The 21,380-nt window shown below is 37.8% G+C and overlaps 1 protein-coding gene and 1 pseudogene across 1 annotated transcript; one reads left to right on the top strand and one right to left on the bottom strand.

The window, feature by feature from the left end:
* Positions 1-7,226: 7,226 nt before the first annotated feature.
* Positions 7,227-9,580, top strand: LOC115991004 (annotated as a pseudogene).
* A 6,606-nt stretch (positions 9,581-16,186) lies between these two features.
* On the bottom strand, positions 16,187-19,220 carry LOC115991003. The gene is made up of 3 exons (XM_031114761.1): positions 18,755-19,220; positions 17,762-18,075; positions 16,187-17,626 (listed from the first exon to the last, which is right to left on the bottom strand). The coding sequence occupies exons 1-3, from the start codon at positions 19,218-19,220 to the stop codon at positions 16,187-16,189; spliced, it is 2,220 nt and encodes a 739-aa protein (XP_030970621.1).
* Positions 19,221-21,380: the final 2,160 nt, after the last annotated feature.

Genomic DNA, 21,380 nt, shown 5'->3' with positions numbered 1-21,380 from the left:
CCTGGTGTTTTCTCCTTTCAAGGTAAAGCCAGGTGGGTGCTCAGGGCCAAGACTTGATTCACCCAAATCTTGTACCTCCAGTTTGTTCATTAGGGTTGCAATTTTGACATCTTTTTCTTCAAGTGCTTTTGTGAGAAGGATGACCCTTTATTCCATTTTAACCATCTTTTCTTCCATGGTAGAGGTGTTAGTCATCATCACTGGCATGACCTCTAGGTATAATGGATGAAATGATGAAACAGGACGAGTCAAATGTACTTCATTCCTTAAGTTTCTCATCACGGGTGAAGAGTTGATAGAAAAGGTCTTTGTTGTGGATGATTCATTATCGATCTCCAAATCTTTTGAGACAATTGAATCCTTGGTGGTAGCTTCCCTATTCATAAGAAAGTCTAGAGAGATGATAGTATGAAGTTGGCTTTCTTTCGTTGGTTGGGGTTGAAGTTGATCAAGAGCCTTGGATCGACTGCGATTGATTAGGCCGACATAATCATCGGCAATGGAGGCATCAACCATTGATTTTTTGACATTCTTGCTAGAGGCCATCGAAGTTGGTAGCAAATCGAATTTCTTTCCTTTTGAAGGAGAAAGAGATGAGAGGCAAAGAAGTTCCACTAGGCGTGCCAGAATTTGTAGACGACTAAATTTCTAATTTGAAATAAATCAAATAAGTAAAATAGTTTCACAAATGCAAATTTGTATTGATGAATGTGTGGTACAATTCTTTGAAATTACAAAAGAGTGATCCTATGATTCGATCTTCTTGCAAGACTTATTGATTGGAATTGTGGTAATTTGATTTTGACTTGAACATAAAATATAATTCAATTTGGTTGAGGAATGGATCAAAGATCTTTGAAACAAAATTACAATGAATCTCTAGCTATGAGCTTGTTAGAAATCCTTTGTTCTTTACGTTCTTCATGTTCTTTGTGTGTTCTTCATTTTCGAAGGTTTGTTATGGAAGTTCTTTGGTGCTTTGAAGGCTTGAATCCGTAGAGCTTCGTTGATTTATGGCTTGTTGAGATTTTTAGAGGCTTTTAAGCTTGATTCTAGTGAACTTTAAGATCTGGGCAGGTAGTTTGGATGTTATGCTTCGAATATTCTTCGATTTTGAGATTGAAGCTCTTGAAGGCTTTGAGGCTTGATTCCTGCAGAGCTTTTGTACTTCTGAGTGTTTCTGAATCTTCTCTAATGCTGCTTGTGCTCCAAATGGCTTGGTGTCTCTTTAAATGCCTTAGGAAGGCTTCTATTTATAAGAGTTTGGGGGTGGGTGAGTGACACGTGGTGGGGTCTGATTGGTGACACATGTCATAGCCTGATTGGTCCACTTATGTCATTGCTTACACACGCTAGGTTGCATATGTCATTGCTTACACGTGCTGGACTGCTTATGCCATTGCTTACATGCGTTGATGTGTGATTGGTTTTTGCATGACACTTGGCAAATTTCTGTTGGTTTTTGAGTAGTAATAGCAAAACCTAGCAACAATACGTGGAGCTTTGTAATTGGAATTTGGTTGTATTTTGTGGGCTTGGTAGTATGATGTGTCAGCTTGTGATAGGTCGAGAACAATATGGTTAAAGGTATTTGATGAAGAGTTTCAATTGTAGCGTATGACATCATTCATTAAGAAATTTTAAATATTGTGACATGTCTTAGTAACAATCAGTTACTTATTTGTTGGAAGATGATAATATTCATTAATATTCTTAGAAGTTTTTAGTAAGTGGATATTGTCTTTAGTAAATAAGTGCTAAGAAACTATTATAGTAAAATAGATATTTATATATTAAATAGTTACCATAACTTTGTTTGTAATAAAAATTCTTATACGAATGAGATTAATTTTGTATGACATACATTTTTTATGTATAAAGTTATACTTCTTCAAGTAGAAATTTTATCTTAATTTTCTCACTTAAGGATATATTTGGTTGGGTGAATTTTAGGAAGGATGGAAAAAAAAAAAAAAAAAAAAAAAAAAAAAAAAAAAAAAAAAAAAGAGAAAATAGGAGAGAAAACACTTTTGATGATTGTTTGGTGGGGCCTGAATGTTTTTTCCTTGAACCCATCAAAATGTTGTCTTCCCAAATTAGAGAGAAAATTGAAGAGAAAACACCATGTCAGCCAAATACCAGGTTTACCCCTCCTTTTTCAGTATATCTGACTATGCATGTTTTCTATCTTTTCAAGTCTTGCCTTTTTATTCTTCTTCTTCTTTTTTTTTTTTTTTGGTTGAATTCGTCTTGCATTTTTTGGCTTTTTTGTTTTTCCCATTTTTTAATCATCGGTGGTGTTACCAATTGGGGTCCTTTCACTCTTTATTATTATTATTATTTAAGAAAGCACCTCTAACTAGGGATTATTATTAATCAGTCAGTTTTATATCATCTCGATCTAGCAAAGACTAAAGAGTCCACTTGATCATTATTATTATTATTATTTTTTTTGAGAAAGTAAAATGGGGGCCTTTATAGTCCACTTGTTCATTAAGATGTGATTGGTCTAGGTCAAGACATGCAAGACGTTGAAATTTCTGAGGTCGATCGGTGCATGACATTGATACGTATGATGCCCAACACCACACCAAATCAAGTTACAATGGCAAATACCACGATATTTACCTTAAAAAAAAAATTAATAGAAGAATACCATGAAATTACTTGAATAATGTTACAGATCTAGTTCTCTATCCAATCATAAATTGCCATGTCATAACACTAAATTCATGTGATGCATTAAAAAAATAAACCAATTAAAAATCACTATGTACTTCTTAGTAGGTCTCATTATTAATAGGAACAACTAAACTATTTTTTTTATTTTTAGAAAAAAAATTGCAACCTAATGGCTTAGCGCAACTATGATTTTTAAGCCAAACTTTTATTATATCCATTTGAAATCTGCTTATTTTGCTGAAACTAAAAACTTTTTGCTAAAAGTACTGTAAATAAAGGTAAAAGTTAACTTAAATAGTACAGTGCGACTCATAAATAGTACTAAAAAGTGCAATAAGTCCCATGAATAGTAACAAAAATAAGCTGAATAGTAAAATAAGTTGGCAAAAATAATCTTTACCAAATGGACATGGTTGTAATATTCAATAAAGCATGATATTATTGTTTTCAAGGATAATTCAATACAATGTAGTCATATGCTTAAATTTAATGAATTGCACCTACGCAATTATATCTAAATTTTAATAATTTACCTTATTGAGAGCCTTTTATATTCAGACCAAATAGAGTTAGCACTAAAAATCCTACACATGCATAGGTGTATAATGTATGAGATAATTCTTCCTCCTCGGAAGTATTGACGACGGCTTGATCATGTATGCAATATCCTCACCAACAGGTAGATTTCTTGGAATATTCCCTGATGTTGATGCTTGTTGCTGTTGCAATAAACACCGCTTCGAGAAACTAAAAGCCTACATACAAGATACAGGATTTTAGAAATTTCCTGTACCTTATTTATTAAATTTAAAAATATTGAAGATTTTGCCACATCAAAAGGCAATGTGTTGGCTTTTCTAGGTCGTTTGGGACAGCTTATTTAGTTGAAATCAAAATTTTTTTACTGAAATTATTATAAATAAAGGTAAAAGTTCACTGAATAGTACAGTGAAACTTATAAATAGTATCAAAATATGTAATGAAACTCATGAATAATAGTAAAAATAAATTGAAATTACAAATAAGATAAAATTTTCAGCTTGTTCCAAACATACACAATAAAGTGCAAAGTGGTAGGACTGCTCGTATCTCAATTAGGTGAAACATTTTTATGTAAAAGAATGGATTTCTTTTTTGCTCAAATATTTGCCGACCCCCAGCCAATTGAACATTGTGCATGTATGAAGAAAGGTTTTTTTTTTTTTTTTTTTTTGATGAGAAGAATGTATGAAGAAAGTTAAAATCGCGTTGGTAGCATGGTTGTCAAAATCCCGATCTGGATCTTACGATCCTACGATTTTACGATCCCACCTACCCAAAACGATCTAAATCTTTCAAGGATCTTTGCGGTCGCTCAAGATCAGTTGGATCGTACGATTCTGATGATCCCAAACGACTTTGGTTTCTTGTAATCTTCTTTAACTTGATAAAAGGCTCAGTTGGACTCAAATGAAAAATAAAATCCCAATAGACTAAATTTTTCCACTCTAATGTAGAGAGAGTGTCAGTTAGACTCAAATAAAAAATATTCCAATAGAGTATCACATTTTGAGGTTTTTGGCATCTTTAAATAATGCTTACAAATGAATGTAGTGATGTATAGTAATTATATCAATGAATGTATAATTTATGTGATTATTTAACATACCAATGTGTATTTTTGTTTTTTTCTCAAATAATGTAGGATTTTACGATCTACGATCCGATCCTACGATCTATGATCCTACCTACCTCACACGATCCTACGTAGGATCCCGATTTCGACAACCTTGGTTGATAGTGAAAATGTCAACATTGGCGTGCTTATCCCAGTGTATTTTAAAAAGTAATATAAATTATTATAAATTGATGATGATGTATGCTTGAAAGAAATAAATTGATGATGATGTGTCGAGTTATGATTGATGAAATAGGTTAGCCTACCGCGTTAAGCTCCACGAGCTAGTGACAATGGACACGTGGCTACGTGTGGAAGCTGGACTGAAAAGCTCACTATCCCCAACTTATAGGATTCTAGATTGTACCCAGGGGCGGCTCCAAGAGCAGCCCAGGGGGTTCAAATGAACCCCTTGACCTGGTCCCCCAAAAAAAAAAAAAAAAAAAAAATATATATATATATATATATATGAACACCTTGACTTTAAATTTTTGGTTAAGCTCAATTGAAATAAGCTTGAACATGATCCTTAGTTTTTATGTTGTCTTAGTTTCTCTCAATGTTCAATCAAGTAGTTTGATAAGTGCTTTACACATTTCCAAGCCCAAGAAATCTTTTACTGCTTACTTTAATTTCAAAAGAGTGACCACATGTATATTTATAAAAACATACACTTCAAAAGCAAAAATTTATTACTAGAGTATTATTTTTCTTAGTTTCACGATTACTCCTAGCCCTACTTCTAACCGTGTTACTATTCTTCTTTTATTATTATTATTATAGGTAAAGCGTTTAGAATACTCTACTATTCTTATTTATTCTATTTTTTTATTCAATTGATATAATTTATAAATATAATAAGTTATTATTAATTTGATAAAAAAAATGTATGATTAGTAATTTAATTCTATTTGTTTATGCATCTAATGATTGTTGTCTTAAGACTCTTAATGATCTTTAAATTGTTAATAATTTTTTAGAACTTGGAAGTTGTATATATAGAAAAATCAAAAACAACAATTAATCATCTTAATTTTTTCACTTGCGCCTACCCTCTGCTAATAAATTTTTGGCTCCGCCATTATTGACCCCCCTAGAAAAAAATCTTGGAACTGCCACTGATTGTACCAGCTTTATATCTTTTGATTGGCCGCTGTGGACATTAGGAATAGTTTGGATTTTGATTTATCTGGCATGTATTCGATCACGCATGGTCTTGATGTGAACATTAATCTTTAGTTTTAATGAATTCGTATTTTAACCCAAAAAAAAAAAAAAAAAAATTCTAGATTGTATATCATGCGTTTAGATACCGTTTATTTTACTGAAAACTGAAAACAGTGTAGTAAAATAATTTTTAAACGTTTGAATAGTATTTATGACCCATTTTTAATAAAAATTTTGTTAAAAAAAGAAGTTTGTAGATTCCATAAATAGTACACAGAACCCACTTATTAGTACAATTTCAGTAGAAAATTTTGCTGCCAAAGAAGTAGTAGGTTCCACTGACAAACAACATTTCACATGGTAGAGGGATTCTCAAAAAGAAAAAAGAAAAAAAAAAGAAAAAAGAAAAAATAATGCAAACGCATAGCTGCCAGCCGCAATCCAAACGCATACGTAAACCTTCGTTTTCACGTGTAGGTTCGTTATGTCTCACTGTCGGCAACATGGTTTCATTGACTTGATTTTAGTTCTCAAAGTGCTATGTTCCCGTGATTTGAGCAATATTATATATGTATACAAAAACTTTGACAACTTTCTCGTAAAGTTATCATAATTATTTATTAGAGTTCATGTTTTGATTTTATGTTAGAACCTTTATTTTTTATTTATTTTTTTTTTCCTTGTGTGTGTGTTTGTTTCTTAAAAAAAAATGTGCTAATTGACATTTTTGACACTAGTTGATGTGTTAATTAAGCTTATATTAGTTTTCATCTTAGCTAACCATTAACATTATATTTTTACATACCATTAACAATTTCCATCAATAGGTGTCAAATTTTTTGTTGTTGCGTATTTTTTTTTTTTTTTTTTTTTTACAACAAATTTTAGTTGGCAATTCTGTTGGAAAAATAGTATGGAGTGAATAAGAAATAGGTAATGCTAATGAGTGCTCTTAGGGCACTCGTTAAGAATTATTGAAATGCCATTGTATTAATGACAAGCTGCAAAAATCTATACAATGAAATGATATGTGTCAGTTTGCTTAGAAGAAAACAAATCTTTTAGAATAAACCCAAAATACCCTTCAACTTTTTCAGTTTTCTCCATTTAATGTTCCACCCACCCAACCCAAGAAGCCATCCACATGTATACTTGTTAATTTTTCCCTCCATTTCACCTTTTTTTTTTTCTTTTACTTTTTCCCTCCAACTACTAAAAAAATACTTGTTAATTTTTCCCACCATTTCACCTTTTTTTCCTTTTCTTTTACTTTTTCCCTCCAACTTACTATTTCACCTTTTTATCTCCCACCATTCTGTAGTCATTTTCTTTTTCTTTTTTATCATCAGTCTTCTTTTTTCTCACTTTTAAAAACATACTTTAGAAAAATATTGACACACTGAAGCAAATTAAGAGAGGGGAGGGCTCAAAGAACTTAATCAAAATTAAGAAGGTACTTTCAATTATTCATTTATTTATGTTAAAAAAATGATTTTGCTTTATTTATTTATTCTTGTTATATTATTATAGTTCAAATGGATAAAGATTTAAGTTCAAATGGGACTCAACTATGCATTTCAAGGAATTATTTTGACTTGAATGAGCTTCCTAAAGAAGGTACTATTATTTTATTTGAAAAATGGCTATTTGTTTTTATTTTTTATATTCAAATGTGGTGTTGATTTTTTTTTTTTTGAATTCTTGTGACAATATAGCACAAATGGATGAGGATTTTATTGCAAATGAAACTCATCAAAGTGATTCAAGAAATTATATTGAGTTGGATGAGTCTCAGACTTCAAATAATGAAAAAAATAGTGACATTTGTGGAGAGAAAGTTCTTGAAGAATATAATTTTGAGCCTTTTGTTGGTCAATGTTTTCTTAGTGAAGAAGAGGCTTTTATTTTCTATACAACTTATGCAAGACAACATGTTTTTCTATTCGGAAAGGTCGGTTTGTCACAAAAAATAAAGAAATAGTAAGGCGGGATTTCTTTTGTCATCGAGAAGGTCAACCACTATTAAAAATTTTGGATTCATCTAAGGAGCAAAGAAATAGAGTCTTTAAAATGTAGATGCAAAGTTCATCTAAGGATTGCCTTACGAAAATCATTTGATATTTTTCCACAAGAATGGCATGTCACTAAGTTTATTATAGATCACAATCATGAATTGTTGGCTCCTTCGGAAGTGCGGTTTCTTCCTAGTAATCGAATTATCACTAAAGAAGATGAAGACCGCATTCAATTGTTGAAGAAGCTAATCTTTCGATTAGACAAATAATGCGTATTATGGAACTTGAAAAAAAAGTGGAACATGGACATCTTCCATTTTTTCAAAAAGATATTCGTAATCAAAATTTTTGAGAAAATGAGAAGGGAGCATGCAACAAGTGATGCCATGAGCCTCTTACAATATTGCAAAGATGCAAAAGAGGAGAATTCAAAGTTTCAATATGCTTTTAAAATAGACGATGAGAGAAAGTTGGAGCATATTTTTTGGGCACCTTATCCTTGTATTGATTGGTACCAAAAATATGGTGATGTAGTTGTTTTTGACACTACTTATAAGGTGAATGCTTATGATATGCCTTTTGGTGTCTTTGTGGGTGTCAATAATCATGGAAAGAAAATTCTCTTTGGTTGTGCACTTCTTCGCAACGAAACAACTAGTACTTTTCAATGGTTAATGAAGGTAAATTTTCAATCTTGTAAAAATTCACAATTATTTTTTTATTTGGATAGTATTTGAATTTTTTTGCATTGTAATAATTTTATGTTTGATTGACAGACTTTTGTATCATTGATGAAGAAGCCACCCAAGTCTATTTTGACTGATTAAGATCCATGGATCACAGAGGCAATTTCAAAAGAATTGCCACTCACAAAACATGCATTTTGTGTACGGCATATTACTGTTAAATTTATTGGTTGGTTTACATCAATTCTTCGTAGTCAGTATTCGAGTTGGTGCATGGATTTCTACAAGTTATATAAGTTGGACTCATGTGAAGAATTTGAGCACCAATGGCTACAAGTTGTTGCAAAATATGACATGTGTATGAATAAGCATGTGATTGGATTATACCAAATTAAGCACTTTTAGGTACCATGTTACCTTCGTGGATATTTTTTTGGAGGAATGACAACAACGGGAAGATCTGAAAGTATAAATGCGTTTATCAAACGATTTGTTAGTTCCCACATAAGCTTGATCCAATTTGTTAAACAAGTAAGTCATTATTTACCCTTATAATTTATTTTATTTATGTATATATTTGTCAATGTTAGTATTTTTTATATTATTTTTTTTAAGTCTTGGTGTGTCATTTAGATGCTTATAATTTGTTGTCATTTTTTTAATTTTAGATTGACCTTGCCATTGAAGATGTTGAACAAATACAATCACATGATACAATGTTGGAAACGTTTAGGAGTTACCAAGCCCATAGTGTGTTGACACCTTATGCTTTCAAATTATTTCAAGCGGAATTTGGGAGTGCTACACTATATTCCGTGCTTCAAGAAAATGGTAGTGAATTTGTGTTGCAATATTACAAAGACAAAACTAGTCAAAAACACAAAGTTTTGTGGGATGGTGAAATGACTAATTGTAGTTGCAATCATTTTGAATTTTGGGGTATACTTTGTCGCCACATACTTAGGATATTTCTTCACAAAGATTGCCACCAAATTCCACATATGTATCTATTATCACGTTGGAGTTGTGAAGCATTACTAAAGGGAAAAGAATTGTTAGTTTTGAATGATGAAGATTTAGTGGACAAGGAAACCAATATCAATGGTGATGTTAATGATGTGATTGATGAAGATTGTTTTATTTCTTGTCCTCCAATGTCGAAGACAAAAGGTCGTCCAAAACAAAAACGAATGAAAGCTGGAAGAGAGTTGGGAAAGCAAAAGAAGTCTTGTAGACTTTGTAAGCATATTGGCCATAACATCTCTACATGTCCGGAGAAGAATAGTAGTACTTCCTCAAATTGTGCAAATAAGAAAAAGAAAACAACATCAACAGATATTGGATTGAACCCAGTATTTTGTTTGAAATGTTAGGTAAAAGCTTTTTGAGATTGTGAAAGAAAAATTATGACACATATTTTGTTAATGTTGTCATTTTGACAACATGTTTTTGAGAAGATTTGATGGAATTTACTTATTGAACTTTTGCTTTTGCTTGATCGTTGGTTTAATTGTTAAGTATATGTTGCTTTTTAATTATTAAGGATATGCTATTTTGGTGTGATACTTTTATTGTCCCATTTGATTTTAAAATTTTTGTTCATTTTTATCTCTAATTTGATCACTCCCACTCACAGGATGTTGTTTATGAAACTTTCGGTCTAATAGTAGTGAATTGGTGGTACATTAACTATTTTTGTATTCTCAAAATGAAAATTCTCTTAATTATTAAAAAAATAAAATAAAAAGACTATAAAGATAAAAATGATGAAAAATTTAGAGCCACGTTAATGAAAAATGGAAGGAAAAAGAATATATATATGTAAGGACTCAATTTGTAACGATCCCAAATTCGTATTGGGTTCGAACGTCAAAGGCCCAAACAATAAATTTGTAGAGTGTGGATGTCAAAGAACTAAATTAACTTCAAAAGAAAAACGATTACCCTTTTTGTTTATAGATGGATTAACACCAATATAACAATCAATTTCTCCTTGAAACAAGTTAAGTTCTTTATTTCGTAAGGTTTTCCTCTAAGCGTCACTGGTTTAGAAGTTTCGATCCCCTTTCTCAATGCATTCTTCCATGTTATATACTGCCCTCTTGGTGTCATCTTCACCACACACGTGTAGGTTGGGTTCGGGGGATCCCTTCCTATCCCATCCAACACCTCCTGGAACCTCCAACCAGCAGCTGTAAGGCTACCTCATCATTGTTCAGGCATCACCTCCACATTAATGCGACCAGAGAGTTGGTTGAGAGGCACTTAATGTTGAGGCAGCTGTTGTTAAAGATATTTGTTTACCTTTTCTTTCTTACCCTTGGTCCCATGTCCCACCTTCAGTGGTAATATAGCTCTGAAGTGTGTTTGCAACAATGTGGCGTTCAGGTCGTCCTCGGACTTATACTACTGAGAAGGATTTTGTCCTCGGACGAATACTGAACTCACCTCACGTGATATCTACTCTCCTTTTCATTTGGTTACCCTTAAAACCTGATATGGGCCTTCTCGAACATTTTTACGTCCTTGGATGGGCCACAGGCCCAGTTAACACGATTTTAATAATTTATTGATTAACCAGCCCCCACAATAGCCCCTCAAAATCTTGCTTTTCGACTCCTTGGGAGAAAAGATTGATTTTGATGTCACAAGCCCATATCCTTTTATGTTTTGTGCATGCTCCTGACGCTTCAGCATCCTGAGCGTGGCAGCATTAAATTTTGACGACGCCCCTGTCTCCCACGTTTAACGGTAAGATGTAAATCGAATGGTAGGGGGTCTATCTCGTTTCGCGAGCAAGAACTTTCCCGCTTATAACTTCTACATGACTATAAAGGAATTCTCAAATCAATTCTCTTTCTTATCTTCAGCAATCACACAATTCTAGAGCTCATACACTGAACCTGTCTTTCTCCTTTTTCGTCGTTTTCCTGGCATCTGCAAATACTTAAATCTTGTCCGAGCACCCTCTTTCAAACCTGTAAGTTTTCTCAAAACCTTTACCGCTTTCATCTTAAACTCGTTAATTTCTCTACTAAATCCTTTAGGAAAATAGGGAAAAAGGAGGGTAAGTTTCGATGTCTAGTTGAGTCCGAGGAAAGTATGAGAAATTTCAGCTCTAAGTATAGGATTCCCTCAATGATGGGTATAAGGTACGCAGCCCAAGGGGAATGGGCCGACGCTAGACAAACAGGGGAAGTGGTTGTTCCCATGATTGCCTTCATAGAAGGCGGGATGACCATCCCCATGGGTAAGATTACTAGGAGCTACCTTAGGTTCTTTAGGTTATCCCCAACTCAGTGTGCCCCAAATATGTTTAGGGTCCTGGGAAGTATAGAGGCTTTGGACGAGAGAATGGATCTAAACCTGACCCATCATGACGTGAATTGGGTGTACAACCTCCATCATTTGAAGGGGCAAGGGTATTATCTCAAGTCGAGATATCCCGAGGTGAGGCTAATTTAGTGCCTTCCTACTTCAAACAAGAACTTAAAGGAGGATTTCCTTATCTTTTCTGGGGAATGGCATAATGGTTTGCCATGCCCCACGGAGGAAGGAACACCAGGTGGGAATGCAGTCATAGATCCATAATATCCAGTTCATACATATTTTTTTTTTTTTTTTGTTTTTTTTTTTTTTTTTGTTTTTGTTTTGTTTTGTTTTGAGTCTTAGTATTCTTATCCCTAATGACGTTTCATTTTAATTCAATGGTTTTGCAGATAGACGTTTCACGAAGCCCAACCTTAAGTTAGTCAACAAAGCAAGCTTGGATAGGGTATTGAAAGCAGAGATATATGTGAACGAAATTGACGGCCAACTCCGGGCAGCCCATTTAATCCTCGGCTACACCCCCCTCTCGTTTGCCTTCCAAGCACCGAAGTGCGTGATCAGAGCCCACAATCCTTGGTTTCACCGTATTAGTGTTGCCTACAAGGGGTTCATTGTTCTAGAAGGTATTCCATTTCCCTAAGATACATCCCGCATTGAGCCCCTTTTTGTGGCCGCCATCTCAACAAGAGCCTCTTCATCCCAGCCTATCCTCAGAGAAGAGGAAGTAGAAGAGAAAGAGGAAGAGGAAGATGAAGAGGAAGAAGTTGTAGAACTCTCAGACTCCTCGGAAGATTTTGGGGTTTTTGATCAACCTATATGCTCCGAGGAAGATCTTGACGAAATGGGAATACAAAGAAAGCCCCAAAGAAGTTTAATGGAGTTGATCGAGAATCAGCCTGGGGGGAAGAATGTGTCGGGGAAATCAACGCAATCTCAGATTCCTTTTCTTCCCACCAGGTCTCCACTTCCTGCTCCTCATCCACCTTCTCATCAACCTCAACAGTTAGTCAGAGCTGATGTGGCCGAATTGAAAAGGCATAGGGAACAGAAAGGGAAGGACGTGGTGCATGTTGACAAGTCTCGTCCGCCCCGCGAGGATGATGCCCAAAGAGCTGCAAAGAGCAGAAGACTCGCCATCTTCCTCAGCGAGGCCAGGAGAGGTTTGACACACAACCTCCTGTGCCTCAAGCCTGGCTGCCAGCACCCATGCATGCTGGGGAGCCCCTACGAGATGATGCATCTATTAGGGACTTCAACGGTGGCATTGGGTGTCACGTAGCCTCGGCTATAGAGGAGGCCTTATTACTCCCAAAGGACGTGGCCGAAATAAAGAACGCGAGGAAGAATGAACTCATCCTCAATAATAAAAGATACTTGGGCATGGTATAATGCTAACTCTTTTCTTTTTCTTTTTGTGATCATTACTCATTGATGTGTACTTTTTACTGACTATAGTATTAATCTCTTCCTTGTAGGTTATCCAAAATACTTTTAAGCTGGATAAGATGCTCAATATCTGCTACAGTCAGCTAGACGATGAAAAGAAGAAACGGGCGTCGGTTGTACAGACTCTGACACAATCCGAGTAGGACTTGGCTGATGCGAGGAAAAAGTTACTTGCTGAGGAGCAAGCTCGCAAGAGCGCTGACTTGGCCTTGGAAGGCTATCAAAAGCAGGCTGAGGACCAGGGAAAGTGCTTACGTGAAGCAAACGCAGAACTAAAAGCTGCCCGGGAGCAGGTTGCAGCCCTTAAGAAGCACTTGGAGGAAACCCAAAAATTGAGGGAGCAAGCTGAGAAGTCCAGGGAGGAAGCTGAGAGAGCAAAAGCCGAGGCCGAACAGGCAACGAATGAGGCCGAGCAGAAAGGCTATGAAATCGGCGTGGCTGAGATGGAGGAGACACTAAGGGTAGAGGTGCCAATGGTGTGCCGCATCTACTGTGTCTAAACTTGGGATGAAGCCCTTAAAGGAGCTGGGGTTGAGGCTTCATCTGAGTTAAGGAGACCAGAGAGCGTGTTCTACCCTGAAGCAATCCGCACCTCAACTCCTCTATCTAGTTAGGCTGAAGACACTTCCTCAACCATTAACTCTAATGAGGAGGTTTTGCCTCCAAGTCTTCCTCCTCCTGGCCAACTAGAGCCAACTAAAGAGAATAATGCCCCTCCAGAAGCCTCCTTGGCCAAGACTGCGACTGCTTCCGAGGTAGAGGTGGCCTCTCAGGGCTTTCAACAGGATTTGGCTTCCACAGTCATGCCAGCTGGGGGAGCTATTAAGGATAAAGAGGGAGCCACCACCTCGGAGGCAGATATATCAGCCAGACAAGCTCCAAAGCTCCAAATCAAGTTGAAAAAATAGGACTTATTTTGTAATTTGATTAGGGCTTTTGTAAGGATACTTATGTTTATTTGCTTATTGTTGTTGCCGTTTTATCTTATTTTTGTACTTGTTCATTGTGTTATCTTAATTTGAATGGATTCATTTTGACCATCTTTCGTTTGCAAGAGAAAACATAACTTATAAACATTAACAATTGGCCATTAAAAATGGGTGATAAACATTAATACTATGAGGTCTCAGGGAGACATTTTGGATACATACGTATTCTTTCTAATCAATTGAAACTGTGGGGAATGTTCAAAATTTGGGTCTACAGTACTTCAATTGTACATTAGATGATGTTCATAGGCTTCCGTTTAATACTTCGGTAGATATTATAGGGTATTAATTTTCATTAAGTTTGTGGTCCGAGGACCTAACATAACTTATTTTCTGTTTAATACTTCAGTAAATATTGTGGGGTATTAATTTCCACTAAGTTTGTGGTCCGAGGACCTGACATAACTAGTTTCTATTTAATACTTCAATAAATATCGTGGGGTATTAATTTCCACTAAGTTTGTGGTCCGAGGACCTGACATAACTTAACTTCTGTTTAATACTTCAGTAAATATCATAGGATATTAATTTCCACTAAGTTTGTGGTCCGAGGACCTAACATAACTTAGTTTCTATTTAATACTTCAGTAAATATCGTGGGGTATTAATTTCCACTAAGTTTGTGGTTCGAGGACCTGACATAACTTAGCTTCTGTTTAATACTTCAGTAAATATCATAGGGTATTAATTTCCACTAAGTTTGTGGTCCGAGGACCTAACATAACTTAGTTTCTGTTTAATACTTCACGAGATGCCATTAGATGTGGAAACACAAGATGCATGATCAGCATAAATTAAAAGAAAACCCAAACTCGATTACTTTTATTAATAATAATACCTCTTGAGATTATTTACATTCCAAGGATGGAGTACAGCTTTTTCATCCAGGTCTTCCAGATAATAGGCTCCTATTCCGGCTACTGAAGTAATCCGATAAGGCCCCTCCCAATTAGGCCCCAATTTTCCCCAAGCTGGATTCTTGATGGTTCCCAGAACTTTCCTTAGCACTAGATCTCCTACTGCTAATGATCTCAGCTTTACATTAGTATCATAGCCTTGCCTAAGTTTATGTTGGTAGTAAGCCAATTGGACCATTGCACTCTCCCTTCGCTCTTCAATCAAATCTAAACTTTTCCCCAACAGCCCATCGTTAATGTCCGAGGAAAATGTATTAGTTCTTAACGTTAGGAATCCAGTTTCTAAAGGGATGATGGTCTCAGCTCCATAGGTCATGGAAAAAGGAGTCTCTCCTGTTGATCGTCGAGGCATTGTTCGATAGGTCCAAAGAACATGTGGCAATTCCTCCACCCATTTTCCTTTTGCATCATCCAGCCTCTTCTTAAGTCCACTGACTATTACTTTATTAACAATTTCAGCTCGCCCATTCCTTTGAGGATAAGCCGGAGTGGAATATCTATTTTTTATACTTAAGTCTGAACAGTATTACCTGAAGGCCTTACTATCAAATTGAAGGCTGTTATCCTAGACAAGAGTGCGCGGAGTTCCAAATCGCGTGACAATATTCTTCCAGATAAACCTCTTAACATCTATATCTCTGATATTAGCCGAAGGTTCAGCCTCGACCCACTTAGTAAAGTAATCCGTGCCGACCAGCAAATACTTTTTGTTTCCTAAGGCTTTAGGAAAGGGACTGACAATATCTAGCCCCCATTGAGCAAAAGGCCAAGGGCTGGACAGAGGGTTAAGAATTCCTCCAGGCTGGTGGATGTTTGGGGTGAACCTTTGACACTGGTCGCATTTTCTAACATAATCCTGCACTTCCTTCTGCATATTTGGCTACCAATACCCTTGAGTAATGGCTCGGTGTGATATGGACCTTCCCCTTGTATGACTTCCACAAATGCCTTCATGAGGCTCCTCTAGGAGTGTCTCTGACATCTCGGGATGTACATAAAGTAGGTACGTCCCAGAAAAGGACTGTTTTTATAGCTTTTTGTCCTCGGATAACCAAAACCAAGGAGCTTTCCTCCGTATTTTATCAGCTTCTATTTTCTCCTCGGGCAAGATGTTACTTTTGAGGAACTTCAATATGGGATCCATCTAGCTCGACGCTAGATTGACTTGGTGAATCTGACGTACGTCCTTTTCTGGTGAGGTGGGTGTATACAAATCTTCGACGATTATCACCCGAGGAAAATTCCGTGTTGAAGAGGTGGCAAGGGTTGCCAGGGAATCGGCATGCGTATTTTCACCTCAGGGGATATGCGACAAGATGAAAGATTCAAATTTCGTTTGCATACGCCTAACTTGACTCAAATACCCCTGCATTCTTGGATCTCGGGCTTCCAGTTCTCCTTTCACCTGGCCGACTACCAATCTTGAATCCGAGAATAATTCTGCTATCTTTCCATCCATTTTCTGGACCATACTCATTCCCATCAATAAAGTTTCGTATTCTGCTTCGTTGTTAGTAGCCGAGAATCCCAACCTCAAGGATTTCTCAATGGTGATCTCTTTGGGGTATATCAAAACTAGCCCCAATCCTGCCCCCCGTTGGTTTGCTGCTCCGTCCACATATACCCTCCAGGAGGAATCGCCTTGTGTGGATATCAGACCAACCGATTTTTCATCCATGTCATTTTGCTTCATGTTAGCTTCTTCTAGACACTCGGCAAACTCAGCTACCAGATCGGCAAGGACTTGGCCTTTCACAGAGGTGTGAGGCATACACTTGATGACAAAAGCACCTAGGATTGTGCCCCACTTAGCAATTCTCCCAGTGTAATCTGCACTTCTAAGTATGGACTTGAGAGGTAACTGAGTCAAGACAACCACTGTATGGGCTTGAAAGTAATGTGGAAGTTTGCGTGTTGCATGGACCACCACCAAGATGGCCTTTTCCAATGACAAATATCTCACCTCAGCTTCATGAAAGGACTTACTTACGTAATAAATTGGTCTTTGGACGTCGCTGTCCTCTCGTATTAAGACAAAACTAACTACATAAGGGGCAACTGCCAGATAAGCAAACAGCATCTCATCCACCTTAGAACTAGACATGATAGACGGCTTGGACAGGTACTCCTTCAACTGCTGAAACGCCACAGCACATTCCTCGGTCCATTCAAATCCTTTCCACTTATGCAGTAGAAGGAAAAAGGGACGACACCTCTCGGCCGATCTGGAGATAAATCGGTTCAAAGAAGCAGTCATTCTAGTCAGTTTCTGCACCTCTTTTGGAGTCCAAGGTGCTTGTAAATCGTTGATGGCCTTAATCTGATCTGGGTTCACTTCAATTCCTCTATGGGTCACCATGTATCCCAAGAATCTTTCGGAGCCTACACTAAAGGAACACTTTGAAGCATTCAGACGTAGCTTATGCTTTCTCAGTATTCCAAAGATGTTCATAAGATCTTCCACATGCTCGGACACCATTTTACTCTTTACTACCATATCATCGATATAAACTTCAATGCTTCTGCCAAGTTGCGGTTCAAACATTTTAGTCATCATCCATTGATAGGTAGATCCTGCGTTTTTCAAACTAAACGACATCACCTTATAATGATAGTTTCCAATAGGGGTGACGAAAGCCGTCTTCTCTTGATCGTCCAATGCTAACGGTATTTGGTGATATCCTTGGAAGGCATCCAGAAAACTCATCTGGGGATGACCAACGGTTGCATCCACCAACTGGATTATTTTCGGCATGGGGAAAGGATCCTTGGGATAAGCCTTATTAAGGTCCGTGAAGTCCACGCACACTCGCCACTTTCCTGTCTTCTTCTTTACCACCACCGTATTGGCTAACCATTGTGGGTAAAAAACCTCTTTGATAGCCCTAGCCTGCTTGAGCTTGGTCACCTCAGTTCTGACGGCTTTAGCGTGCTCTTTTGATGGTCGCCGAGGTGGTTGTCTTTTGGGAATAACGGAAGGATTCACATTGAGTCGATGACAAATAAAATTCGGATCTACACCTGGGGCTTCATATGGGCTCCATGCGAACACATCTACATTTGTTCTGAGAAATTCCAGCAATCTCTCCTTCTCTTGCAAAGGCAGTTTAGCCCCAACCTGGAAGAATCTTTCCGGATTATCAGCAACAATTACTCTCTCCAAATCTTCACACTTTACCTCGTCAGCTGGTACATCCAAGGGTAATACTAGGGGTTTTAATTGCTATAATCCATTATCGGCAGTAGCCGAGGTCTCTGCCTCTAGCCGATGTTGTATAGCCGCTATCAGGCATTGTCGAGCTACAACCTGGCTTTCTACTATCTCCAATACTTGGCCTCCAGATGGGTACTTCACTTTCTGATGTAGAGTAGATGAGACTACCCCCAGGGTATGAAGCCAAGGTTTGCCCATAATAGCCGTGTATAGAAATAAAACGTCTACAACAATGAAGTCCACCTCCACCACATCCATACAGGTTTGCACAGGTAGTCTGATCTATCCTTTTGGAGCGACCATCCTTCCTTCAAAACTCACCAGAGGGGAACTGTAGGCTGCTAAGTCTTCTGGCCTCAGACCTAGCCCCTTATACAGATCTGGGTACATTATATCAATAGCACTACCTTGATCAATCATCACTCTTTTAACATCGTACCCACCAATTATCAACGTGACCACCAGAGCATCATCATGGGGCTGTATGGTTCCAACCTTGTCCTCATCCGAAAAGCCCAAAATCAGGGGGACGTCCACCCTAGCTTTCTTCGACGCTTGGCAATGATCCTCGGCCGGAGGTTGGAACACCAACAACCCTGGAAGGACAAGATGCAGTCCTCCTTTGGGCGGCAAAAATAACGTTTATCGTACCAAGGGGGAGTCTTGAAGAAGCGTCCCCACGCATCTCTGAGCCTGCCTGGCTTACCCTACCATTGGAATGATGCAAGAATTGCTTCAATAATTTCCCCTCTCGGACCAACTGCTCCAAATGGTCCCATAAGTTCCTGCAATTCTCCGTCGTGTGCCCATGATCCTGATGGTAGTGGCAGTAAAGGTTCGGGTTACGTCTCTTAGACTCTCCTACCATCTTGTTTGGCCATTTAAAAAAGGGCCCATTCTTTATCTTCTCCAATACTTGCTGCACCGGCTCTCGAAACACTGCATTAACCACCTGGGTGTCAACAGAACCTGATTGCTCGACGAAGTCTTTCCGAGGTCGGTTACTATTGTAACGGTCCGACCTGAAATCTCTCTTCTCTTGAGAGATTACCTTAGCCTTTCCTTTTTCCTGAAGTTGGTCTTCTTCTACTCTTCTGTACTTATCAATCCTATCCATCAATTAGTGTACACTGGTAACGGGTTTACCAGTTAGAGATTTCCTTAAATCATGCTCGGTTGAAAGGCCAGCCTTGAAAGTACTTATGGCCACATCATCATGCTCTCCCTTTATTTCATTAAACATTTCCCAGTATCTATCTGAATAAGTTTTGAGAGTCTCGCCTTCTCGCATGGACATAGATAGCAAGGATCCCAAAGGTCGAGGAACCCTACTACAAGTGATAAAGCGAGCGCCAAAAGCCCGGGTAAGCTTTTTAAAGGACTCAATAGAGTTGGCACTCAAGCCGTTAAACTATCTCATCGCCACCGGACCTAACTTGATGGAAAGACCTTGCACATCAAGGTTTCATCTCTGGAGTAGATAGCCATTTTTTGGCTAAAATGGCTGACGTGTTTTACTGGGTCTGACCGGCCATCATATAGGGTGAATGTAGGCTGGTGGAATCACCTAGGAAAAATCGCATCTTCTATATTCCTCGTGAAGGGTGTTTTGGAGACTGGGCTTAACGCTTTGTTCATGGTGTTGTTCCCCAAGCCCCTGCTAGGCGGGCTTTTGTACCTATGTCGATGGCTGTGCTCCTCTTCATAGGAAAAGGTCTCACTAGGCGGAGTTTTGGATCTCCGCCTATAACTAGCTCCATCCGTCTCCTCGGATGATGGTTCGGAGCAAGGTGGGGAATGTTCCCGCCGGGCATGGCGCAACTCTCTTTTCAACTCGTCAATTTCACGTTGCAGGTTCCTGTCATCTTTTGCATGGAAAACATGACTCTTCCCACGAGAGCGACTTTTGGTGGTATGAGTTGTGTGCACACTTCCCTCATGACCTTCTCTCCGTTCAGGACTCTGGTGCGGATTACCATGCTGGGAGCCTCTTGATTCCACTTGATGTAGGTTGGCATCTACTTGATGCGGTCCTGTTACGTAGTGATGTGGACCTGCTTCCTCCATTATGAACGTTGAACCGGATTTCTTTTAAGTTAGATCAAGCTCTTCCCACAGACGGTGCCAATTTTAAGGACTCAATTTGTAACAATCCCAAATTCGTATTGGGTTCGAACGTTAAAGGCCCAAACAATAAATTTGTAGAGCGTGGATGTCAAAGAATTAGATTAACTCCAAAAGAAAAACGATTACCCTTTTTGTTTATAGATGGATTAACACCAATATAACAATCAATTTCTCCTTGAAACAAGTTAAGTTCTTTATTTCGTAAGGTTTTCCTCTAAGCGTCACTGGTTTAGAAGTTTCGATCCCCTTTCTCAATGCATTCTTCCATGTTATATACTGCCCTCTTGGTGTCATCTTCACCACACATGTGTAGGTTGGGTTCGGGGGATCCCTTCTTGTCCCATCCAACACCTCCTGGAACCTCCAACCAGCAGCTGTAAGGCTGCCTCATCACTGTTTAGACATCACCTCCACATTAATGTGGCCATAGAGTTGGTTGAGAGGCAATTAATGCGGAGGCAGCTATTGTTAAAGATATTTGTTTACCTTTTCTTTCTTACCCTTGGTCTCATGTCCCACTTTCAGTGGTAATGTAGCTCTGAAGTGTTTTTGCATCAATGTGGCGTTCAGGTTGTCCTCGGACTCATACTATCGAGAAGGATTTTGTCCTCGGACGAATACTGAACTCACCTCACGTGATATCTACTCTCCTTTTCATTTGGTTACCCTCATAACCTGATATGGGCCTCCTCGGACAGTTTTACGTCCTCGGATGGGCCACAGGCCCAATTAACACGATTTTAATAATTTATTGATTAACCGGGCCCCACAATATATATAATAGGATTTTTATTAATATATTAGTGATTTCAATTGAGTTTGGGGATTAAATTCAATATCTACACATTTGCTTGTAATCCATGGACCATGACCACCAGCGTGTGTCAATATTTTTTCTAATTATGTTTTTAGAAGTGAGTAAAAAGAAGAGTGATGATAAAAAAAAAAAAAAAAGGTGAAATGGAGGGAAAAATTAACAAGTATACGTGTGGATGGCTTCTTGGGTTGGGTGGGTGGAACATTAAATGAAGAAAATTGGAAAAGCTTAAGGGTATTTTGGGTTTATTCTAAGAGATTTGTTTTCTTCTAGGCAAACTGACACATACTATTTTATTGCATAGATTTTGGCAGTTTGTCATTAATATAATGG

This window comes from Quercus lobata, chromosome 5 (genome assembly GCF_001633185.2).
Source record: "Quercus lobata isolate SW786 chromosome 5, ValleyOak3.0 Primary Assembly, whole genome shotgun sequence".
In the NCBI taxonomy this organism is placed as follows: Eukaryota; Viridiplantae; Streptophyta; class Magnoliopsida; order Fagales; family Fagaceae; genus Quercus; species Quercus lobata.
The sequence above is the reverse complement of the archived record's forward strand: the minus strand, read 5'-3'. Positions and strand labels throughout refer to the sequence as shown.

What these genes read in the sequence shown, in the direction of transcription:
- LOC115991003 (XM_031114761.1), bottom strand. Translation starts at nt 19,220, where the DNA reads ATGGATAGGATTGATAAGTACAGAAGAGTAGAAGAAGACCAACTTCAG. An exon ending in TTCTTCAAGACTCCCCCTTG is followed by an intron (nt 18,076 to 18,754) that starts GTACGATAAACG and finishes TGGATGTACCAG; the next exon opens with CTGACGAGGTAAAGTGTGAA. An exon ending in AGGCTAGGGCTATCAAAGAG is followed by an intron (nt 17,627 to 17,761) that starts GTTTTTTACCCA and finishes AAAATAATCCAG; the next exon opens with TTGGTGGATGCAACCGTTGG.